At 39.8% G+C, this 24,564-nt stretch overlaps 2 protein-coding genes across 2 annotated transcripts in view; both read left to right on the forward strand.

The window, feature by feature from the left end:
• map4k2 (mitogen-activated protein kinase kinase kinase kinase 2) overlaps positions 1-11,553 on the forward strand; it is a 67,590-nt gene extending 56,037 nt beyond the window's left edge. Inside the window, exons 21-32 of the mRNA XM_061710042.1 lie at positions 2,219-2,303; positions 3,130-3,209; positions 3,737-3,797; positions 3,876-3,999; positions 5,124-5,182; positions 7,367-7,470; positions 7,717-7,894; positions 9,146-9,214; positions 9,320-9,406; positions 9,482-9,552; positions 9,660-9,715; positions 11,466-11,553. Coding sequence (XP_061566026.1) covers positions 2,219-2,303; positions 3,130-3,209; positions 3,737-3,797; positions 3,876-3,999; positions 5,124-5,182; positions 7,367-7,470; positions 7,717-7,894; positions 9,146-9,214; positions 9,320-9,406; positions 9,482-9,552; positions 9,660-9,715; positions 11,466-11,553 — 1,062 coding nt within the window. The remainder of the gene's footprint in view (positions 1-2,218; positions 2,304-3,129; positions 3,210-3,736; positions 3,798-3,875; positions 4,000-5,123; positions 5,183-7,366; positions 7,471-7,716; positions 7,895-9,145; positions 9,215-9,319; positions 9,407-9,481; positions 9,553-9,659; positions 9,716-11,465) is intronic.
• Positions 11,554-16,309: 4,756 nt separating this feature from the next.
• On the forward strand, positions 16,310-23,351 carry LOC133420639 (RNA-binding protein 4.1-like). The gene is made up of 3 exons (XM_061710388.1): positions 16,310-16,434; positions 19,220-19,649; positions 22,368-23,351. The coding sequence occupies exons 2-3, from the start codon at positions 19,238-19,240 to the stop codon at positions 23,159-23,161; spliced, it is 1,206 nt and encodes a 401-aa protein (XP_061566372.1). The 5' UTR covers positions 16,310-16,434; positions 19,220-19,237; the 3' UTR covers positions 23,162-23,351.
• Positions 23,352-24,564: the final 1,213 nt, after the last annotated feature.

The following is a 24,564-nucleotide window of genomic DNA, read 5'->3' on the forward strand; positions in this document are numbered from 1 at the left end:
TGGACATTAATATTTGGTACAGTTACCAAGAACCAGTGGACCATGGACATTAATATTTGGTACAGCTACCAAGAACCAGTTGTCCATGGATATTAATATTTGGTACAGTTACCAAGAACCAGTGGTCCATGGACATTAATATTTGGTACAGTTACCCCAAGAACCAGTGGTCCATGGATATTAATATTTGGTACAGTTACCAAGAACCAGTGGTCCATGGATATTAATATTTGGTACAGTTACCAAGAACCAGTGGTCCATGGACATTAATATTTGGTACAGTTACCAAGAACCAGTGGACCATGGACATTAATATTTGGTACAGTTACCAAGAACCAGTGGTCCATGGACATTAATATTTGGTACAGTTACCCCAAGAACCAGTGGTCCATGGACATTAATATTTGGTACAGTTACCAAGAACCAGTGGTCCATGGACATTAATATTTGGTACAGTTACCAAGAACCAGTGGTCCATGGACATTAATATTTGGTACAGTTACCAAGAACCAGTGGTCCATGGACATTAATATTTGGTACAGTTACCAAGAACCAGTGGTCCATGGACATTAATATTTGGTACAGTTACCAAGAACCAGTGGACCATGGACATTAATATTTGGTACAGCTACCAAGAACCAGTTGTCCATGGATATTAATATTTGGTACAGTTACCAAGAACCAGTGGTCCATGGACATTAATATTTGGTACAGTTACCAAGAACCAGTGGTCCATGGACATTAATATTTGGTACAGTTACCAAGAACCAGTGGACCATGGACATTAATATTTGGTACAGCTACCAAGAACCAGTTGTCCATGGATATTAATATTTGGTACAGTTACCAAGAACCAGTGGTCCATGGACATTAATATTTGGTACAGTTACCCCAAGAACCAGTGGTCCATGGATATTAATATTTGGTACAGTTACCAAGAACCAGTGGTCCATGGATATTAATATTTGGTACAGTTACCAAGAACCAGTGGTCCATGGACATTAATATTTGGTACAGTTACCAAGAACCAGTGGACCATGGACATTAATATTTGGTACAGTTACCAAGAACCAGTGGTCCATGGACATTAATATTTGGTACAGTTACCCCAAGAACCAGTGGTCCATGGATATTAATATTTGGTACAGTTACCAAGAACCAGTGGTCCATGGACATTAATATTTGGTACAGTTACCAAGAACCAGTGGTCCATGGACATTAATATTTGGTACAGTTACCAAGAACCAGTGGTCCATGGACATTAATATTTGGTACAGTTACCAAGAACCAGTGGTCCATGGACATTAATATTTGGTACAGTTACCCCAAGAACCAGTGGTCCATGGATATTAATATTTGGTACAGTTACCAAGAACCAGTGGTCCATGGACATTAATATTTGGTACAGTTACCAAGAACCAGTGGTCCATGGACATTAATATTTGACCATGAATCCAGTTTCCTGATATTTATATGTACTTAATTTCTACGCCGTGGAAATACACGAAGCAAAGCTTGAAGGCTTACAAAAGTCTTGACGCTTGGTCCGACTTCAAGGCAGGATTTGTTGTAAAAATTAAAGTGATGAGGACACCGAACTTTATGATTTGACCGTTTAACGTTAGCTACCCAAAAATCCAACATTACCTGATACAAAATGGGAACCACAAATCCACGTTTCGGTGTCTGGAATCCAGTTGTTTCTGTGAATTGCAGCGATCCATTTGTCTCTCTTAAGATTATTTTTCATCAGTCTGTAAAACGATAACTCTGATTTCTTGCTAAATCCATGAGTACAGTCGATCCCACAACAGCTCTTTCCCATTTTAGATGTTTTCCAGTTGCTCAAACTAAAAGTTTACGCTGCCACTCAGTCTTTCTACCACTCAGTCTTTCTGACACTCAGTCTTTCTGACACTCAGTCTTTCTGACACTCAGTCTTTCTGACACTCAGTCTTTCTGACACTCAGTCTTTCTACCACTCAGTCTTTCTGACACTCAGTCTTTCTGACACTCAGTCTTTCTACCACTCAGTCTTTCTGACACTCAGTCTTTCTACCACTCAGTGGGCGTAACCTGCTGTGAAGTCTCATCTGTGACGTCATGTGCATTCCCTCTATATGAACAAGTTCTTGAAATGATGAGTTCAGGCTTTTATGTGGATTTAAACTCAGTACGAGTGAGGTGAAGTGTCACTGATGTTCTGCTGCTCCTTCAGATGGGAGCGTGTTTCTCTAAAGTGTTCAACGGCTGTCCTCTAAAAATCCACTCTGCTGTCACCTGGATTTTACCCAAAACACGTGGTAAGAAGACGTATCTCTTAAGTTCCTCACAGTCTAGGGAAGTAAACTTTGCCTGGCATATTTTAAGTTTTTAAAAGTTCCTCAGTTAAAAAAACCTAAAACAATACAAGTATACATGTATAATCTGATGTCTATGGAAGAGTATTAAGGCCAGGCAAGAGAAAAAAAATTTGAGAGTGGAAGATTTTTTTTTATTGTGCACTTTGAGAAAAATGTTGAAATGTCGAGATTAATGTTGAAATACAATTTTGAGAAAGAAGTCGAAATTTCGTTTTTTTTTCTCGACATTTCAACTTTTTTCTTAAAATTTCGTCTTTTTTCTGAACATTTTGACTTTTTTCTCGACATTTCGACTTTTTTCTTAAAATTTCGACTTTTTTCTCGACATTTCGACTTTTTTCTTAAAATTTCGACTTTTTTCTCGACATTTCGACTTTTTTCTAAACATTTCATCTTTTTTCTAAACATTTCATCTTTTTTCTCAACATTTCGACTTTTTTCTCGAAATTGTACTTCAACATTAATCTTGATTTTTCGACTTTTTCCTCCACATTTTGACTTTTTTCTTAAAATTTCAACTTTTTTCTCAACATTTAAAATTTTTTTCTCGACATTTAAACTTTTTTCTTGAAGTGCATAATGAAAAATCTTTCTCCTCTTAAATATTATTTTTATTTTTCTCCTGCCTGGCCATGATAAAATATTATTTTTATTTTTCTCCTGCCTGGCCCTAATACTCTTCCGTAGATGTCTGAGTTGTAAGGAAGAAATAAAATGTTATTTTCTCTCTCTTTCTTATTTTTAACCCTGTTCCGTTCCTCCGTAGATCAGTACCTCCTCCTTGGGGCGGAGGAGGGAATCTACACCCTGAACCTCAATGAGCTTCACGAGGATACGCTAGAGAAGGTGAGACTCGCTTATTTAAGCGTGGTATTCAGTTAAAATGATTAATTATGAGATGGCTGAAGACGGTGCCAAAGGTTCAGGACAAAAGATCAACTCTGTGCTGTTGACTCAATAATGGAGAGGGGAGTTGAGAGCGACGTGGATGGACTAAATAGAAATTATCACATCAGAGGAAAAGATCAAATGTTTTAGAGATCATTTGAAAGTTTGGCATCATATTTACAAGACTGTCTCAGAAAATTAGAATACTGTGATAAAGTTCTTTATTTTCTGTAATGCAATTAAAAAAACAAAAATGTCATACATTCTGGATTCATTACAAATCAACTGAAATATTGCAAGCCTTTTATTATTTTAATATTGCTGATTATGGTTTACAGTTTAAGATTAAGATTCCCAGAATATTCAAATTTTTTGAGATAGGATAATTGAGTTTTCTTAAGCTGTAATATAAATGACTGAAGTGCGAAGAGCTGAGTGTCTACAATAAAAACGTCTGATGCTGTTCTGTGTTTTTCTCTCCCCAGCTGCTTCCTCAGCGCTGCACGTGGCTGTATGTGATGAACAACGTACTGATGTCCGTCTCAGGTGAATAAGGGCAAATCATGACTTGTCAGAGAACACAGTATTTTATCTGCTGCTGTAATAAATGTCTCCGTACCGCAGGAAAGTCGTCCCAGCTTTATTCCCACAGTCTGACAGCTCTGTTTGAGCAGAGAGGACACGTCCAGAAGAAGCACAGCAGTCTTTCTCTCAGCACCAGCCGCTTCACTGAGAGAATATCCCACAGGTAGTAGGGCCGTCACAAGTTTAATCATGAAATTAGATAGTCCTAAAAGGAAGACATACCGTATTTTCCGCATTATAAGGCGCACGGCATTATAAGCTGCACCTTCAATGAATGACGTATTTTAAAACATTTTCCATATATAAGGCGCACCGCATTCTGAGGCGCTACAGTAGAGGCTGGAGTTACGTTATCATCCATTAGACCAGGGGTCTCAACCCGCGGCTCCGGAGCCGCATACGGGTCTTTCATCCTTATACTGCGGCTCCGAGTGGCTTGGGAAAAAAAAAAAAAACTAAGTATTTAATTGAAGTGTATTTTATTTGTGTTAGTTCTTTAATATTTTAGTTCTAAATTGGAAGATTATTGTGATCTTGACATATTAGAATAAATATATTTTATTGTTTTTTGTTGCTCAAAATAAACGTCATACTCGTGAAAGCCGGTACACATATATATAAAGCCGGTATACATATATATAAAGCCGGTACACATATATATAAAGCCGGTACACATATATATAAAGCCGGTACACATATATATAAAGCCGGTACACATATATATAAAGCCGGTACACATATATATAAAGCCGGTATTCCCGCCAAAACGCCATCAATTCGTTGCGACTTTCAACCCCAGCAAGGCCAAGTATGGAGAAATGTAAGAAAAGAAAAATATTTGAATAAAATGGAACATTCATTGATGCCTGGGCAGATTCATTTGCATTTACCTCTGATGAGAGTGGCCTACCAGTATGACTAATTTGTGGAGAAAAACTGTCTAACAATAAACGGTCAAATGTCGCAAGACATTTCAACAATACACACAGTGTCTTTGCTGAAAAATATCCAGAGGGAGAAGAGAAAAAAAGCTGTTTGGGAACTGATGCAGAAGGCTGATCTGATGAAAAATCACTTCAAGAAGTGGCTGAAGTTGCAGCTCAATATTGATCCATATATAAGGCTCAATATTGATCCATATATAAGGCGCACCGGATTATAAGGTGCATGGTCAGCTTTTGAAAGAATTGAAGGCTTTTAGGTGCGCCTTATAGTGCAGAAAATACGGTACCTAAAATGAGTTACAATCTTTGACCTCTGACTGAACTTTTTTCTGTCCACTCACAGAAAGTTTGCCATATCTGTGAAGATTCCAGACACTAAAGGATGTAGAAGATGTAGCGTAGGTAAGTGAGTTAAGATTTTCCCGCCTGTACTGCAGCCTACACACGATCTGCAGATGTTCCAGTAGCACATTAAGTGAGAGCACTGCGGCATACTGGTCAAAGTTGATGCCTCTGCTAACCTGAACGTCTCTCAAGACCGTGCATGTGTTCAAAAACATGTGGTATTGACATTCATTAAAAAAATGTATTTCAAGGATTCTCAATATTGTTTAGAGAAAACCAGCCAGTAGAAGGATTCTGCATGTTTTTTCTTACTTCACAGCATGAAACAAATGAGCTGCACATATTCCTGAAAATGTTTAATTATTAAATATTTGTCTTTTTTTAATATTTTTAGGTTTAGGCTATTTACACCCTACTACCAATATCAATGTATGCTATTTTTACCCATGTATTATTAGTAAGAAAAATGTAAAAAAAAAAATGTATTAAAAAAAAAAAAATCCATCAGCTCAACAGTGATTGACAGGTATTCACTCCACTTTTGATAAACTTCATTTAATCTCTTCAAAATATCTTACAATGACATAAGAGCAACAATTGTTCATACAAAAGTGTGAGAGCAGACATTTGCCTGGCTCTATTGTTTTATTTTATTTTATTACATGGTTCCAATTTCAGAGTGCTGCACATGCACATGGCAACGCATTTGTTTTCACAGGTCAACAGGGTGTGAATAGCTGGGGTTTGCTATTTGTACCCTGGTGCAAATAGTCACTCCGATGTTTTTATCCAAATTTTTTTTCCCCATTTTCCCCCCCGTGCTCCTCCCTAAGTCAGTCCTGGCATTGCTCCCTCTACCAACCCCACGAGGGGGGTATTTTTCTAGGCAGTAACAATAACTTGTTCTCCCTCTGCTAACCCCGGGGGGCTGCACTGAGATCAGTTCTCCTCCTTACTTTTCACCTGACAGGGTGGAGCTTCTCTGGCTTTTAAGGTTCTCTTATTAGTTTTTAAATCTCTTAACGGTCTCGGCCTTCTGATCAGTCTGAACTAGGGACAGGAGTTGCAAATTAGCAATAGCTATAAACTCTATGTGCAGAACATCAGTTGCTGTCGTTGTACTGAAACTATGTTTAAACTGCATTGTCCCTATCAACTAAACCAATAAAAAAAATAAAATAAAAGATCTGCTTTTACCCTGTAAACCCTGGCGGACCCTGAGGTTCTCGGCACCGGCCTTAAAATCATTCCCAAAGTTAGAACCCTAACCCACGGTGCGGCATCATTTCACTACTACGGCCCACGTCCGTGGAACAGCCTGCTGGAGAAACTCAGAGACCGTTGATGCTTTTAAAAGCTCAAGACTCACCTTTTTAAACTGGCTTTTAGCTGATTACCTTTTAGTCTTTCTCTTATACCCTTGTTTTAAACTAGCTGTTCTTGTTGTTTTAACCCAGGTCTTATGCTATTACCATTTCAAGTTGTTCTTATGTTTGTTTTAGCAGGTCTTGCTTTTTAGACCTACTTTTAGGATCTTATGTTATACTTTTAAACTCTCTTTTAAACTCTCAGAATCAAAAAGTCTTTATTGCTTTTGTGCAAACTTCCATAGTACAATGCAATTAGGAGTTCTTGTGCTTTCAATAAATAAATGTTCAAAGCATAACATCCATTGTCATAATATGCACAAGAAGCATCGTGCAAATAAACTGTTTTAGAACTTGTAATATTAATATAAATTCATTTTTTGAGAAAGATTATTGTGGTTAGCAATATCATACTTCCCTATAATTAAATTAAATCAAATTAAATTCATCTTCCAAGGATGCCAAAGAATTAACAAGAGAAAGAATAGGTTCCCAAAAATAGAAAACTTATCAGAGCAACCCCTAATACCGTATTTAATTTTCTCTAAATATAAAAGGACATCAGGTCTTTCAACCAAGAATTGGGAGATGGAAGTTTTTGGTCCTTCCATTGAAGTAAAATACGTCTACGAGTTACAGGAGAGGAAAAAGCAATTTAAAAAAACTCTTTTAGTGTGTTATCCTGGTTTCTTGTAGCCTTTAGCTCCAGTGTTTTCCTCATGGGGAGCCTCCATGCTGGGAGAGGACTCCGGATTTTTAAGTTTTATGTTTTATGTAAAGCACTTTGCATTGCATTTTTAATTTTGTATGAAAAACACTTAACAAATAAAGTTTGATTTGATTTGAATAACAGTGTTTTTTTTCTTCCTCCCAGCGAGAAACCCGTACACAGACAGTATATTTCTATGTGGGGCCGTCCCCACCGGCCTGGTCCTGCTGCTGTGGTACGAGCCCCTGCAGAAGTTCATGCATCTTAAGGTTAGACATGTTCATTTTTATAAATATTCTCCTTTAACTGTGACGTCTGATGCGGTACTAGTGGGAGCTAGTGGGGAAACAATCATCTCATGGGGTAGGGGGAGGACTGGGATTTTAGAAGGACCAGAATATAAGCCAGAAATAATTTTCCTCTGAATATCTGAGAAACCAATCAATGTCAGATGAGTTAATGATCTTCTGCCTGACTGGCATTGGTTTCTCTTTGTTGTTCCACTTCTCTTGCAGCACATAGTCACCCGGCTACCGGACTGCCTGCCCGTGTTCGAGCTGCTGGTCCTGGTGACGGATGAGTTCCCCCAGCTGTGTGTGGGGGTGAGGGAGAGTCCTGATGGGAAACCTCCACACAGCCAGCAGCTCCAGTTTGACATCGTGGAGCTGAACGGAGCAGCAGTTTCAGTTCCAGGTACTTTCCTTCTCTCCGCTGAGGGTACGAGGCTTGGATTAAGGCCCTGTCCCAATACTACCACTACCCCTAGTTTTCAGTCCTACCCCTACATTTTACGCGTTCCCGTGAGGGTAGTGGTGTCAGATGCACCCTAGTTGATCAGGGCCAGAAACATTTCCCAGAATGCTTTTCGTCGTCATTTGCAGACTGAATCAAAAAAAAAAAACATTTCGGACATTTCTTATTTTTTAGTGAATAAAATCAATATTTTGAGTTAGTTTCTGCATAAAAATGCGTTTTGATTACATTTCTAGCGAGAAATATATATTTTACTTTCATAATATTCACTCAGTGAATGTACATAATCACTCGTTTGCCCGTTGTTGAGAAGTCTTTTTCAAACCTCGCCAGAATAAAGGCTGATTTATGGTTCTGCGTTACACCAACGCAGAGCCTACGGTGTAGGGTACGCGGCAGGTTACCCTACACCGTACCCTACACCGTACCCTACACCGTACCCTACACCGTACCCTACGCCGTACCCTACACCGTACCCTACGCCGTACCCTACGCCGTAGGCTCTGCGTTGGTGTAACGCGGAACCATAAATCAGCTCCCGAGGCAGTTTGCAGGCAGGCAGTTTTGATTCCAAAATTTTCAAAGCAAATTTCTTAACAGGCGTAGCTACAACTGTTAGATTTCATCTATTAAACCAACATTAATTTTCCTAAATGATTTATTTCAGCCAGCGGTAATTCTCCACGGCGCAGGTTGACCTGGCGATCACGTCTGTACTCCGGCTGCTGCTGCTCCGAGCCGGCGGCTCTTCTCATCCCCGAAAACATCTGATCAAATTTCTTAACAGGCGTTATTTGGATAAACTGAGCCCAGGTTGGGGATCTTAACGGTTACTTTTACGCCTGAAAAAATATTAAAACTTAATAAAGTGGCATATTAACAGCGCTACAGCTGAAATTAAAACAGCTTTTATCTCTGGGCTTCCTGATATGGTGTGACGTTTGTGCAAACGTAACTACGCAGTCGCTTACGTACCTGAACGTAAACCACGCAGTGACGCAAAATTGAGGGGTGGTGCTGAAAAGCAGGAGTAGTGGGAGTATTGGGACAGGGCCCTGGGAAGATTTCAAGTGCCCTAAAATCTGTGGCTTCTTTTTTAGGGCTAGTGGTACTGAGGGAGGGCTAGTGGTAGAAAGTAGGGGGTGTGTTGGGATTGGCCCTAAAACTAGACGGGTGTTTGTATATCTGCAGATAACGGGGCACTTCGAGCCACACAGGTGACCCAACTGGATCGGGACACGGTTCTGATTGCAGTTGAAAGTAAGCTGTTCCCATGTCACAACACTACATGAATCCATGGATCATACAGCTGTCTTTTGTGCTAATTGGTGATAAACTTAATCAATCTTGTTCCTCGTTGGACAGAAAGCGTCCGGGTTGTGGACCTGCAGGGGCTTCCGTCCAAACAGCTCGCTGCTGAGATGCTCTTTGACTTTCCAGTTCAAACACTAGGTACTAAAATCCATATGAAAAACACAGACGGTAGGTTCTTACTGGCAGCTGAGTGATGTGACTTTTTCCTTCCAGTCTGCTTACAGGACAGTGTTCTGGCTTTCTGGAAACACGGCCTGAGAGGGAGGAGTTTCCACTCCGATGAGGTGACTATCCACGCTTTTTCTGTCAGGCCTGGACCGGCACAAGCATGTTTCTTATCTAGTCAACGGTGTGTTTTCACTGAGATAAATTATGTTCTGCTCGTGTTTAGGTAACACAGGAAATTACAGATGTGAGTCGAGTATTCCAGGTGCTGGGAGCAAACAGGTACACCCACTTTAACATAAATAATGAACATAAGTAATAATCTAAGTGCAATAAGCAGGTGTGATAGCAGGTGTAAAGGCTGAGTTCTGGTTCTGCGTTAAACCTACGCCGTAGGGTATTACTACGTAGCCTCTCCGTAGCCTGACCTGCACCTCCCAAAAAATGGAACTATGCGTTGAGGCGACGCAGACCCAACACAGACCGAGAGGGCTGTGATGTTATGGTCAAGTACTCAAAACCATGTCCGATGACACCACCCACGAGTCTCTATGTCAAACCATTCAAAAGTTATGGCAGAAAATCCGAAGTATCACATATCGACCAATCAGAAGAAGGGGCGGGGCTAATTCAGGCCGATGAAGGTCAAGTACTCAATACTCAGTCCGATGACACCACCCACGACCCTTTATCACAACCCGTTCAAAAGTTATGGCAGAGAAAAGTATTCTAGGGGGCGCTGTTGAGCCGTTAGGCCACGCCCATTAATGCAAACAATGAAATATCAAATGTATCACCAGGCCTGGTTTGGTGCAAAATTTGGTGACTTTTGGGGAACTATCAAATATGGACCAATCAGATGAAGGGGGGGGTGCGCTTTTTGGCGTCTAGCGTCGCCACGGTAACCCTTTTGACTGAGAAAAGTAATGCGCGTAGTCGCAGGATGGAGACGCACATTTTGATGTATAACACACCTGGGTGCACGATACGGTTCGGGCCGCATTAATTCTAGAAGGAATGGCATAAATTGCGCCAAAATTACGCGATTAATTCAAAATGTTCAAAATGGCCAACTTCCTGTAGACTTTTCTTTAAGTAGCGCCATGATACAGGTGTGTACCGATTTTCGTTCATGTACGTCAAAGCGTATTATGGGGCTTGAGGCACAAAGTTTTTTTTGTCTGAACCAATCAGATGAAGGGTGGGTGTGCTTTTTGGTGTCTAGCGTCGCCACGGTAACGCTTTTGAAAGAGAAAAGTAATGCGTGGTGTCGCAGGATGGAGACGCACATTTTGATGTATAACACACCTGGGTGCACGTTATGGTTCGGGCCGTATTAACTGCCGAAGGAATGGCATAAATTGCGACAAAATTACACGATTAATTCAAAATGGCTGACTTCCTGTTCGGTTTCGGCCATGGCGCCAAGAGACTTTTCTTTAAGTTGTGACATGATACAGGTGTGTACCGATTTTCGTGCATGTACGTCAAACCGTATTATGGGGCTTGAGGCGCAAAGTTTTCTAGGGGGCGCTGTTGAGCCGTTAGGCCACGCCCATTAATGCAAACCATTAAATATCACATTTTTCGCCAGGCCTGGCTTGCGTGCAAAATTTGGTGACTTTTGGGGCACGTTTAGGGGGAAAAAAGGCCCTCTCGTCAGAAGAAAGAAAGAATAAAAAAAAAAACAGATACAATAGGGCCTTCACACTGTAAGTGCTCGGGCCCTAACTAGAGACGATGATAACAATAAATTGTTGTAATTCAGCCGCATTAGAGGGTTTTCGAGCATGAATCGCCTTTTCTTTTCTCCGGAAAAGAACGCAGCCCCCTAGTGCTCTGGGGGGGTACTGCACCGCGGCGAAATGGAGTGACGGAGAAGTCCGAAGGTTCACGACGGCCTCACGACGGCGTCACGGCAACGGCGTAGGCTCTGCGTTAACCCAGAACCATAAATCAAGCTTAAGTGGGAGAACGGGAATGTAGCACAGTTTGATTTGTGCTAACTGGATGAAATGTGTTTCTTGTACAGAGACATAATCCTTCAGAGCAAGCCAACAGATGACCCATCTGCACCCAGCAATCTGTATATCCTGACCGGCCACGAGAGCAGTTACTGAGCAGTTACTGAGCAGCACAGCGGATCCACCTCTTAAAGAATCACACTGAAGGACGGGCAGTCCCTTCCACAACATTAAAGTATGAATTATGTTTGACTGACGTTGAAGTGGCATCACTGCACGCCGACTACACCGGCTACCCAATTCAAATAAAAATATCTGCTAAGGGCGGAAGTTCCCATCCACAGTGTTGCAGGATTTACATGTGACCCCAACAGTGGCGCATGATAACAAGCGATTTAATGTAAAATCCTCCTTAATGATCAATTGACTTTAAGATTGGCTATGTTTTGACTGCAGGTACAAACTCTAATGAATGAATTATTGTGTGGATGTTGATGGGAGAAAACAGAGCTCACATGTCAGGGACAGAGTTGCTTAAACTAACAACTTCAGACTCATTTATATTTTATTTGGCATGTCGGAGAAATACGTTATCTGAACATGTTTCCAAGCATCATTTTCCTTTTATGGTAGACTGAAATAAATCAGAAATCTTTACTAGAATGAGTTGTCAAATATCTGCTGCATCACAGCTTTTGCACCAGTTTTTTTCTCCAACGTTGTTTCTGAACGCAGAAGGAAACAGGTTAACCAGGATTCCCTCGCTCACCTTCAATTCAATTTTATTTGTATAGCGTCTAATACAACAGATGTTATCTCTAGACCGGAGGTCGGCAACCCGCGGCTCTAGAGCCGCATGCGGCTCTAGAGCCGCCCTAGTGGCTCCTGGAGCTTTTTCAAAAATGTTTGACCTTTTTTTCCTTTTTTTTCTTTTTTTCCTTTTTTTCTTCTATTTTCTTTTTTTTCCTTTTTTCTCTTTGTTTCTCTATTTTTTCTTCTTTTGTTCTTCTTTTTTCCTTTTTTCTCTTTTTTCTCTTCCTTTTTCCTTTCCGTTTTAATCTCAAAATTTCGACTTTTTTCTCGAGATTGTACTTCAACATTAATCTTGAAATTTCTACTTTTTTCTCGAAATTTTGACTTTTTTCTCAACATTTCGACTTTTTTCTCGAGAGTTTGACTTTTTTCTCGACATTTCAACTTTTTTCTCGAAAGTTTGACTTTTTTCTCGACATTTCGACTTTTTTCTCAAGATTTTGACTTTTTTCTCAACATTTCGACTTTTTTCACAATATTTTGACTATTTCCTCGACATTTTGACTTTCTTCTCGAAAGTTTGACTTTTTTCTCAACATTTCGACTTTTTTCACAAAATTTTGACTTTTTTCTCGACATTTCGACTTTTTTCTCAAGATTGTACTTCAACATTAATCTTGAAATTTCGACTTTTTTCTATAAATTTTGACTTTTTTCTCGACATTTCGACTTTTTTCTCGAAGTGCATAATGAAAAAAAAATCTTCTCCCAGTTATAACAATATAGAAACTAATATAGAAACATGCAGCATGTGTTGTCTTCATTCTAAGGCTGATACAAGACTTTTCATTTTTTGCGGCTCCAGACATATTAGTTTTTTGTGTTTTTGGTCCAATATGGATCTAAAACATTTTGGGTTGCAGACCCCTGATCTAGACGCTTTCCAGAGATCCAGAACATAAACATAAACATAAACCCCTGAGCAATTATTACATAAACAATGGCAGGTAAAAACTCCCCTAGTGGGAGAAAAACCTTAAGCCAAACAGTGGCAAGAAAAACTCCTGTTTAGGAGGGAAGAAACCTGGACCAGGACCTGGATCACCTTGGCTTCATGCTGGCAGGTCCTCATTACATGTGTGCTGAATTGGGCGTATATTACCAACCATTAAACCATTAAAATAAAGAAATAACTACATTGAATTTAGTGAAAATAAAAAGTGAGAGATGAGATTGATTTTTTTTTTTTTTTTAAACAAGCTGACCCGACAAATCACCAAAAAGTGCGACTTAACATTTTTTTTAAGTTGTAAAATTTTGAAGGTTCATGCCGTCGTGTTTATATAGACAGATTATAGACCCCTGTTGATAGACAAGGCAAGTTTATTAGTCTAGCACAATTCAACACAAGGTCATTCAAAGTGATTTACATCAACATTAAAAGCAGCAAGACACAATTAAACAGTAACAAGTCAATTAAAAAGGGAAATAGAAATAAATAATAATACAATACAATGAAATAAAATAGAATAAATAACAAATAACATGATAAGAAAAGAGGTAAAATAATAAAAAGCACAAGTTGTTAAAAAGTAAGGGCAGTAGATCCAGCAGGTAAGTATTTAATTTAAGAGTAGCTTCAGTAAACAGTAATGTCTGATTTAAATACTCCCATAGATACTCCCATTATTCTGACTGTAATTATTACAATGGTTTGAGAAAAATAGAAATTTCACTAATTCTGTTTCCCTTTTCTTTTCTTTTTTTTATTTGTGTGTGTGTGTGTGTGTGTGTGAGAGAGAGAGAGTGAAAAAGAGAGAGAACAAAAGAGTGAGATGGTTTATGTTATTTATGAAACTGGAACTGTATAAAGAACACTTTCCTTTTGCTGAAACATCCTTGGGAGACAAAATGTGTATATGTACGTAGGATTTTGGTGTTTTTATAAAATGATTTTATGTTTATAACAATACATTATGGTCTTAGTATTCTGAGTACTGATAATATAAATATTGATTTTATGATTAAGCCCATCATGAGTGTGTGGGTGGATTTATTCTCCTCTTTGTCAGAACTATATGAAGTGTACCCTCCATTTGTGTTTGTTCAAAGCTTGATTTCAGAATTAAAGTGAAACTGAAAAACATTCTATTAATGTGTGTTTATTAATTATGTGTGGTGTGATTATGTGTGTAAGTAGATATACAGTATACATAGATATAGAGCAGATACAGTTTAGTGTAAATAAGTATATTTATATAAATATTTATAGGGACATGTGGTACAAATATATAGAAATATTCACCTATGTGTATGTATGTATGTACGGTATGTATGTATGTATGTATGTATGTATGTATGTATGTATGTATGTATGTATGTATGTATGTAAATATTGCATACATACGAGTGAAACTGACAATTTTACATTTACATTTCATGATTCAGCAACACGAAATCATTAATTAAATGTGTCATTAATTAATTAAATGCTGAGATAATAAATGTATATTTTTACTTAAAATGAATTGTATTTTAATTAATTAATGACATATTTCATTCTAATTTTAATTAATTAATTAATTACACATTTAATTAATTAATGACATATTTAATTCCCATTTTAATTAATTAATGATGTATTTATTTATTTAATTTTGGCACAAAAAATCCTCCATATGAGTACAGTGTGTGAATATTTATAAATACAGGTTAAATGATCAGTGAATGGGGGTAGGACTAAATAAGTTTACACTTCTTCCTACTCCTTTTTTGGCACATGTAAATCAAGATAGCAAGTTTTAAAGGACGAAATTTTTTGTTTTGTTGTTTTGTTTTCTTAAACTTCTCATTAAGTGTTTTTTTTACATGTACAAAAATAAAATAAATCAAATCAAAATCAATGTGAAATTACACTCACCAGCCATTTTATTAGTTACACTACTACTCCTACTCCTACTACTGTCATCTATCAGGTGCTTTTATCCAAAGCGACTTAAATCTGAGAGAACCTTGCTAGTGCTGTTTCACCCCCTTTTGCTTTCAGAACTCCCTCAATCCTTCATGGCAAAGATTCAGCAAAGTACTGGACACATTCCTCCGAGAGTTTGGTCCATATTCACATGATAGCATCACACAGTTGCTGTAGGTTTGTCGGCTGCACATCCATGATGAGAATCTCCCGTTCCACCGCCTCCCAAATGTGCTCTATACAAATGTGCTGGTGACTGTGGAGAACATTTGAATAGTGAACTCAATATGTTCAAGAACCCAGTCTAAGATGATTGGTGCTTTATGACATGGCATATTTATGACCAGTACTGGAGTTGAGGGGGGATGAGGGATAGTGGCATCCCTGCCCTGAAATAAAAACGGTCCAAATCATCCCCCTGTAAAACTGCCATCCCTCCTTTCCATCCCTTATGTCATTTCATCAATGAATATGATTTTACTGCTATTTCAACATTTAGAGTCATCACCAGAAAAATAACACCAGAAAAATGTGACAATTTTCACCTGTTTCAATTTTCACTTGAAATAAGTAGAAAAATCTGCCAGTGGAACAAGATTTATCTTCTTATTACAAGCAAAAAAATCTTGTTCCACTGGCAGATTTTTCTACTTATTTCAAGTGAAAATCTACTTGAAACAGGTGAAAATTGTGGGGGTTTTTTGTGTGTCGAGTCTTGTTTTAAGTGTAATGAGATTTTTTTTTTTTTTTTACTAAAATGAGACATTTTAACTAGAAATAAGACAAATATTCTTGTTAAGATTGTGAGTTTTTGCAGTGATCCATGTTACTTATCCTGTGAAGGACAGAGTCATATTGATAAGTTCAGAAAAGTGTTTTTTATTGTTGTGTTTTGATGTATTTGATGTAAGCCCAGTGGATATTTAAAGCTTACAGAAGGCTGCATTTAACTGCTGCTATGTCATTCCTGCAGTATTTCTGCAGGTGTTTTGGTCACTGCTATTATTTGTAATATATTATATTATGTTTTTACAACTCGAGTACTGCATATAGGACTTATTTATCATCCCATTCTTTTTTAAATAAGGTCTTCCTGTTAATAGTGATGGTTCTATTATTCCACAAGGTGGAGCTGTGTGGTGTGAAATTGTGAGTGAACATCATTTTCCAGTAGAAGAAGAAGACGCAGCTCGGAGGACTGAGAGAAGAAGAAGAGCTACCAGTAGCCTGCTAGCAGCTAGTGTTGCAACTCTGGTGCAGCTTCGTCATTTCACTTTTCATTCATTACTTTTGAGGCCTTAACTGTTTTACAGGTGAGTGATCGATTCAGCCATTACAATTTGATAACATTTATGGCTAAAACTGGTGATGCAGAGCTCTGATCAAATATGATCTATGACAGAATATCAGCTCGGTTTAATGCCGCGTTCCATTTGTCCTCGGAAGTCGGAATTTCCCAGTTCCCAGTCGGAATTTTCAACTGGAACGCCCCTCGAAGTGGGATTTCCTACTGGGATAGTGGGAGAAGGTTCACCACCCCCGAGTTACCATTCAAAGATGGCTGCCATTCCCAGTTCCGATTTCCGAGGTAAATGGAACGCGGCATTCTGTGGGTTTATGGCTAACATTTTAGCTTCCTTTCTTACATTTCTAATATTTTAAAATATGTGTCACTATAATTAATTATGCACTGAGCATTTTTTATTTTATTTTTTTTATTATTTTCTTTTAGAACTTGTCATTTCGTCTGTTTTCATCACAAATGTCTATATTTACCTGCATTTACCTGCATCTTCTTCTACAACGCCTCATGTTCTGGCAGGGTTTCAGAATTGCACAAAACTTAGTTGGAGGGGCATGTTTTGATTTCTATATAATAAATGTGAGGCTCCTGGATAATGTATAATGACTAGGGCTGTTCGATTTTGCCCAAAAATAAAATCTCGATTTTTTTTCTCTCAAAATCCGATTTTCGATTACGATTATTTTGTGAATTGACAAAAGGCAAAGAAATGATTTCAAATATGCAGTTTTTTTATTGAACATTTTTAAGTGCAAACTTTGCTCTTATTATACCAAAAATGAATGAATAAAGTGCAAAACTCTCTAAAATAAGTTGAAAAAAAGTTTTAAAAAAAATATAATAAAATATAAAGTTTTATCTCTGAAAAAAAAATCAGCAAATCAGCACTTGCAATCATACAGTAAGTTATATTTCCAATTAAACAAAACAAGACATTTTCTAATTAAACTAAACTGGGTCTTTGCATGCTAAATAATAATGCAACCCATGAAGGAGGTACAGGTGTGTAATGTCAGTCATTACATTTGCTATTCACATTTGCAAGTTTTTTGCAAGGAACACGAGCCAGTCTAGCGCATCTGGCTTGAGGGATGCCCGGTGGCATGTTACAACGCCCCCTCCTACACTAAAGAGCCTCTCCGATGGGGCACTTGTCGCAGGTATTGAGAGGTATTTCCATCAATCATTAATATGGTATCAATCATTAATATGTGTGCAGACGAGGTAAAAAAAAAAATAAATAAAAAAAAGTGAAAAATCGGTTTTACGAGTTTCACGTTTTAACATCGTTCTAATTACATACGGTAATCGCGATTACGATTTAAAATTGATTAATCGAACAGCCCTAATAATGACTCATTAAGCTTCGAACAGACTCTTGTATAACCTGGTTTTTACAATAACATAAGCCCCAGTTCAATCAATCAATCAATCACATTTTATTTGTATAGCACCTTTCATCCAGGTACATGAAATACAAAGTGCTTTTACATTTTTGACTGAAAAATAAGCATAATAAAAATAAAATAAAAACTGGGAGACCAATGCACACTGACATACAATATAGTTAATTAAAATGAAATAATGATAAAAGTTCAAGAATTAAGGCTAAAAAATAATCAGTCCACAACAATAAAATATAATAATAAAAACATTACAAGAAATAGATAAATAAATAAATAAAACATACCTCCTAAAAAAATGTTAAACAGAATAAAACTATAAAATTTGATGCTACATAAAAGCCAGACCAAAGAGATAAGTTTTTAGTATAAGTTTAAAAATGTACACATTTCCAGCTCCTCTCAGATCCTCCGGCTGTTCCACAGTTTTGGAGCATATTAGTGGATAAAAGCAGCAAATGTTTTAGTTCTACTCTGTGGGACAGCTAGAAAGGAAGAACAGAGGATCTGAGTTCTTTCCTGGTTCATAGAATAAAAACATCTCTGAAATAAACTCTGGTGCAAGCCCATGTAGCGCTTTATAAACTAATAAAAGAACTTTAAAATCGACACGTTGAGGTGGTTTAATCACTCTGGAGCGGGTTATATGTTCCAACCCTTAAGCTTTGAGTAGTATGACTTATTTTTCTGTTTCACTCATAAAAAAAATAAATAAAGGGCAAAAATGTGAAACTACCACTGTAATGAAATCAGATTTGTTGTGAAATATATAAAGGAAAATATATACACTGTGTTCAACATTTGAAATGCATAAAAACATTTGAATCTAAGGTGTTCTAAGAAAAGAACTGATATTGTTCAAAATTCTGACATAATGTGTGTGTGTTTTATATACACAGGACTGTCTCATAAAATTAGAATATTGTGATGAAGTTCTTTATTTTCTGTAATGCAATTTAAAAAAAAAAAAAAAAAAAAAAAAAGTCTTACATTCTGGATTCATTACAAATCAACTGAAATATTGCAAGCCTTTTATTATTTTAATATTGCTGATTATGGCTTACAGCTTAAGATTCCCAGAATATTTAAATTTTTTGAGATAGGATGTTTAAGCTGTAAGCCATGATCAGCAATATTAAAATAAAAAAAGTCTTAAGTATTAAAAAAAAAGTCTTGCAATATTTCAGTTGATTTGTAATGAATCCAGAATGTATGACATTTTTGTTTTTTGTAATTGCATTACAGAAAATCACAATATTCTAATTTTCTGAGACAGTCCTGTATTGTTCAAAATTCTGACATAATGTGTGTCTGTGTGTTTTATATATAAAACTAACAATTATTGGTTGTGCTTACAAAGTAATAATTGACCCTTTTTTCTGAATCTTCTAGGATAAACAAAACGTGACCATGGTGAAAATTTTTATCGGCAATGTTGCCTGTGACACGACTCCCGGCAACCTGCGGGGACTCTTTGAGAAATACGGCAAAGTCACAGAATGTGACATTGTCAAAAACTATGGTTTTGTGCACATGAGTAACATGTCAGAAGCAGAGGAAGCCATTAAAAACCTCCACCAGTACAAGCTTAATGGCTGGCCCATGAACGTGGAGATGAGCAAAGGCAGGCCCAAGTCCACTACCAAACTACACGTGGGCAACCTGGGTGAAGGAGTGACCGACGATGTTCTTCGAGCCAAGTTTGAAGAGTTTGGTACGGTTGTGGAGTGTGACATCGTGAAGGACTACGCCTTTGTTCACATGGAGAGAATGGAGGATGCAGTGGAGGCCATCAGTAAGATGGACAACACCGCCTTCAAAGGTGAACACTCGGGCAGGGAATGCTAATCGGCTTTTTTAACAGAGTGGACTACTTTTTCCTTGATTTTACCAGGTGGACAAAAATAACAAAGTCTGGCTTTTGTATTTTGTAAAAGCTGTAGCATTGTTTCTTATTACAAGAGACTGACTTGAAATTACAAGGTGATGTGAATTAAGCCCAGTCCCAATACCCCCCCTAGTCCTACTTTTCAGCACTACCCCTAAATTTTGCGCGTTCCTGTGAGGGTAGTGGTGTCCCAATTCCTCTTTGCATGTACGGCTAGTGGACATAACGAGGGCTAGTGTGTATCAATCTAGCCCTTCAGAGTAGGGGTGGGCGGTACACCGGTGTCATAGTCATCACCGGTGTGACACTGCGCCACGACATGGATTTTGCAATACCGTCAATACCGTAATAAATCAATTATAAAATAATAAGCCTAAATAAGGCATTAAAAACGTCGGTGATATGCAAGGTTTGCTGCCGTGTTGTGACAGCAAGAGGTGGAAACACAAGCAACCTGTTTCATCACTTAAAAAACACGCACGCCCGTGAATATGAAGAGGCAACCCGGGCCAAAACGAGCGCAAGTGGGACCAGCAGCTGCTGCTGGTCCCACTTGTCCCGCTGGGACCGCTGCTCCGCTGGTGCTGCTGACTACACAGCTTTCAATGCAGGCATCGTTTACTGCTGCTACACCTTACGACAAGAGTAGTAAGAAATGACAGGGCTTAAAGTATTCCGGCACCGTGCCGGATCTCCGGCGTACAGAGTTTTTTTTCTCGGCGTGCGGGTTTGACTGCTTTAAAAAAAAAAAAAAAAAAAAAAAAAGGTTTGAGAGAAAAAAAAGGTTCGAGTCAACCGAGTTCGTCTACCAATGGAATGAGAGGAAAGCAGCTCTGGCTCAACCAAACTAACACTAGCCAATCAGAAGTGGAGCTGAGCGGGTCTTTGACGGCAGCGGAGCGCAGAGCGGTGTTTCAACCTGCTGGAATACCAGTCACCCACTTCAAGATGGAGAAAAAATTAATGAATGTCGGTTTAAAAGAATCTTTTTGCCCAGAAGAAAAAAAGAGTGACAAAAAAATACCCATAACCATGTTCTTCTCTCGAAAAAACACACCTGTACCGCGGGCTTTAGAAGAAAAAGACGCTACAGCGCGAGTCGGGATGCAGCGACTCAGAAGAGCAGAGAAATAGGGCTACGTGCGAAGCGGTGCTGAACTCCGCAATTTGAAGCTTTGTATAATAATTATAAAAAAAAAGGGTTGCTACTATGTGGATATCACTTATCACGGGTTCTTTTTGGAACGTAACCCTTTTGAAAAACAAGGGATTACTGTATATGAACACTCATGGCATAAACCTGTCAAGTTTTGGATTTAAAATGAAGGGAAATTTTCCACCACCCGCTGTCCAACCAGCCCAACCGAGGTCCAGTATTAGATTTTAAGACAGGTTTACAAAATATTTAAAATATAATAAAAATAAATATTATAACAAGCTTAACCTTATTCACATAAAGGGACAGGACAGGCTACTCCTCCCAAAACGTACCAAAAAATACCGTGATATTATACCGTCACCGTTCAAAAGATGAAAAATACCGTGATATTAATTTTAGGTCATATCGCCCACCCCTACTTCAGAGCGAGGGATTTCAGATGCTGACTCGCTGAGGGACTGAGGGCTAGAAAAACTTCCCAGAATGCTTTACATCATTTGCAGACTGAATAAAAAAAAACATGGCGGACATTTCTTATTTTTTAGTGAATAAAATCAATATTTTGAGTTAGTTTCTGCATAAAAATGCGTTTTGATTACATTTCTAGCGAGAAATATATATTTTACTTTCATAATATTCACTCAGTGAATGTACATAATCACTCGCTTGCTCGTTGTTGCGTTGTATCTTCAGATCTCGCCAGAATAAAGGCTGATTTATGGTTCCGCGTTACACCGACGCAGAACCTACGGCGTAGGTTACGCGGCGACGCGCTGCATACGGTGCGTGTCGCCGCGTAACCTACGCTGTACCCTACGCCGTTGGCTCTGCGTTGGTGTAACGCGGAACCATAAATCAGCTCCCGAGCCAGTGTCTCAGATATCCCCCGAAAACATCGGAGCAAATTTCTTAACAGGCGTAGCTACAACTGTTAGATTTCATCTATTAAACCAACATTTATTTTCCTAAATGATTTATTTCAGCCAGCGGTAATTCTCCACAGAGCTGCAGGTTTCTCCCCAGGACGACGGCTCTTCTCCGAAAACATCGGATCAAATTTCTTAACAGGCGTTATTTGGATAAACTGAGCCCAGGTTGGGGATCTTAACGGTTACTTTCACGCCTGAAAAAATATTAAAACGTAATAAAGTGGCATATTAACAGCGCTACAGCTTTAAGCTCTCGGCTTCCTGATATGGTGTGACGTATGTGCAAACGTAACTACGCAGTCGCTTACGTACCCGAACGTAAACCACGCAGTGACGTAGCAAGTGGTGTCCCAATCCCTAGGGAACATTACAAGGACCCTACGCCTGTGGCTTAATTTTTTGGGCTAGTGGTAGAAAGTAGGGGGTGTATTGGGATTGGCCCTTATTATCCTTAGCAATCTTTAGCGGTCAAATGCTATTAGCGTGTTTTAAATAGTAAGACTCTTTTTTTTTTTGTCTCAGAGCGACACAGTCTCATCCGTGTCTCATCTCTCTCTTTACAAGGCAAGCTGATGAACGTACAGCTGTCCACCAGTCGGCTGCGCACTGCCCCGGGAATGGGAGATTACACCGGCTGTTTTGTCTGTGGGAAACAGGGTCATTGGTCAAAAGACTGTCCGATCAATGTCCGTGCTAACTATGGTGATGTCACTGGGAACTCTAGCTATGGTGACATCTCTGGGAACTCTAGCTATGGTGATGTCACTGGGAACTCTAGCTACGGTGACGTCCCAAGAGGTCGCAGCCACCAGCCCAGCCTGTACGGCCACCCGGCTTACGGCAGGGCCAGCTACGGTGCGGGCCCCCCTTCGGCTGATTACATGAGTAGCTCCGTCTATAGTCACGCTGGTTACGCTGCTGCAGTGCCACCGCCACCTCGTAGACTTGATGGCTACCCCTCAGACATGTGGGCTCGATATGCCAGCGAAACGACGAGCTCATACGCTGACAAGTTATCAGCTTATGATCGACATCGTCTCTACAGCAGTAGTGAATATTATGAAAAGTACAGAGCTCGCCCTTATGGCTCAAGCTATTTCGAAGACCGCCGTATGTCCTACATCCCTCCTCCTCCACCTCCCCCCTCCTCTATGTTAAGCCTCTCTTCCAGTCAGCCGTTGGCTCCATCAGCTACACCGTACTACGCAGGTGAGCACGGCCGACCCGGACAAGCATCAGGATCTTCGGTCGGCTCCAGCTACGAGCGGACACGGCTGTCTCCCGTCTCGTCCTCCAGGACTCCCTACAGCGTCTCACGCCCCAAGGATGATTACGCACAACGCTATGCACCGTACTAACGCCGTAGTGCCAAGGTGAGCACCAGAATAAACACACATGACGGTTTTAATACAACTAAAATTCTAGATCTGTATTAAGCCAGGCAGACACTGTGCGATTGTCGACTCGTTTTGAACTGATTTTCCAGTCGTGCGACTATTTTTTGGATCGGGCCGGATTTCGACCCAATCGTTGGTCGTGCCTCGTGCAGTAAACGTGGGGTAACGACTAGAGAGTAACGCCTCACGACGAGAGAGTAACGCCTCGCTCCGAGAGAGTAACGCCCCGCTCCGAGAGAGTAACGCCCCGCTCCGAGAGAGTAACGCCCCGCTCCGAGAGAGTAACGCCCCGCTCCGAGAGAGTAACGCCCCGCTCCGAGAGAGTAACGCCCCGCTCCGAGAGAGTAACGCCTCGCTCCGAGAGAGTAACGCCTCGCTCCGAGAGAGTAACGCCTCGCTCCGAGAGAGTAACGCCTCGCTCCGAGAGAGTAACGCCTCGCTCCGAGAGAGTAACGCCCCGCTCCGAGAGAGTAACGCCCCGCTCCGAGAGAGTAACGCCTCGCTCCGAGAGAGTAACGCCTCGCTCCGAGAGAGTAACGCCTCGCTCCGAGAGAGTAACGCCTCGCTCCGAGAGAGTAACGCCTCGCTCCGAGAGAGTAACGCCTCGCTCCGAGAGAGTAACGCCCCGCTCCGAGAGAGTAACGCCCCGCTCCGAGAGAGTAACGCCCCGCGACGAGCTCCCGATCACAAATCGTGAGGTTGCAAGAAAATCAAGCGTGTTTGAAATCCTGGTCGCTCCTCGTGAAGGAATCGCACAGTTGAAGCAGCTACGACCCGATTGGACTCATCCTTTCACAGAGAGCATGCGCAATCTCTGATGTCACGTCAAAAACTATTATTTGTAGTTTAAAGTGTTGCAAATTCACATTACAAATCACGTTTTAATAGCAGAAAAAAAAGGCTGCATTTCCCACGTCTGCCCAGCCAATTCCTTGTCCAATCACGACGTTGTCTAATCTTTTTTCATTTATCGCCACACAGAATGGCACAAATTGCTAAAGGCTGATTTATGGTTCCGCGTTACACCAACGCAGAGCCTACGGCGTAGGGGACGCGGCGACGCGCACCGTACGGAACCATAAATCAACCTTCAGTGTGTGCTCTGTGTGCGGTTCTGAACACTTCTCTTATCTGTTGTGCTCATTTTGCTGGGACGCCGGGTCCCTCCGCCGAGACACAACTTTTGCGGTATGCGTTCATTGTTGTGTCTAAAAATGATGTGCAGTGCCGACCCAATCAGAAACGGTACAGATATTTTGTGATTTTTTTTTTTTTATAATATATATATAAAAAAAATAAAGGATCCCCATAACCTTTGATTGGGTGGGCAGGACGCACGTTTGGGTGGACACAGCCCCCCCCTG

This window comes from Cololabis saira, chromosome 20 (genome assembly GCF_033807715.1).
Source record: "Cololabis saira isolate AMF1-May2022 chromosome 20, fColSai1.1, whole genome shotgun sequence".
NCBI lineage: Eukaryota > Metazoa > Chordata > Actinopteri > Beloniformes > Belonidae > Cololabis > Cololabis saira.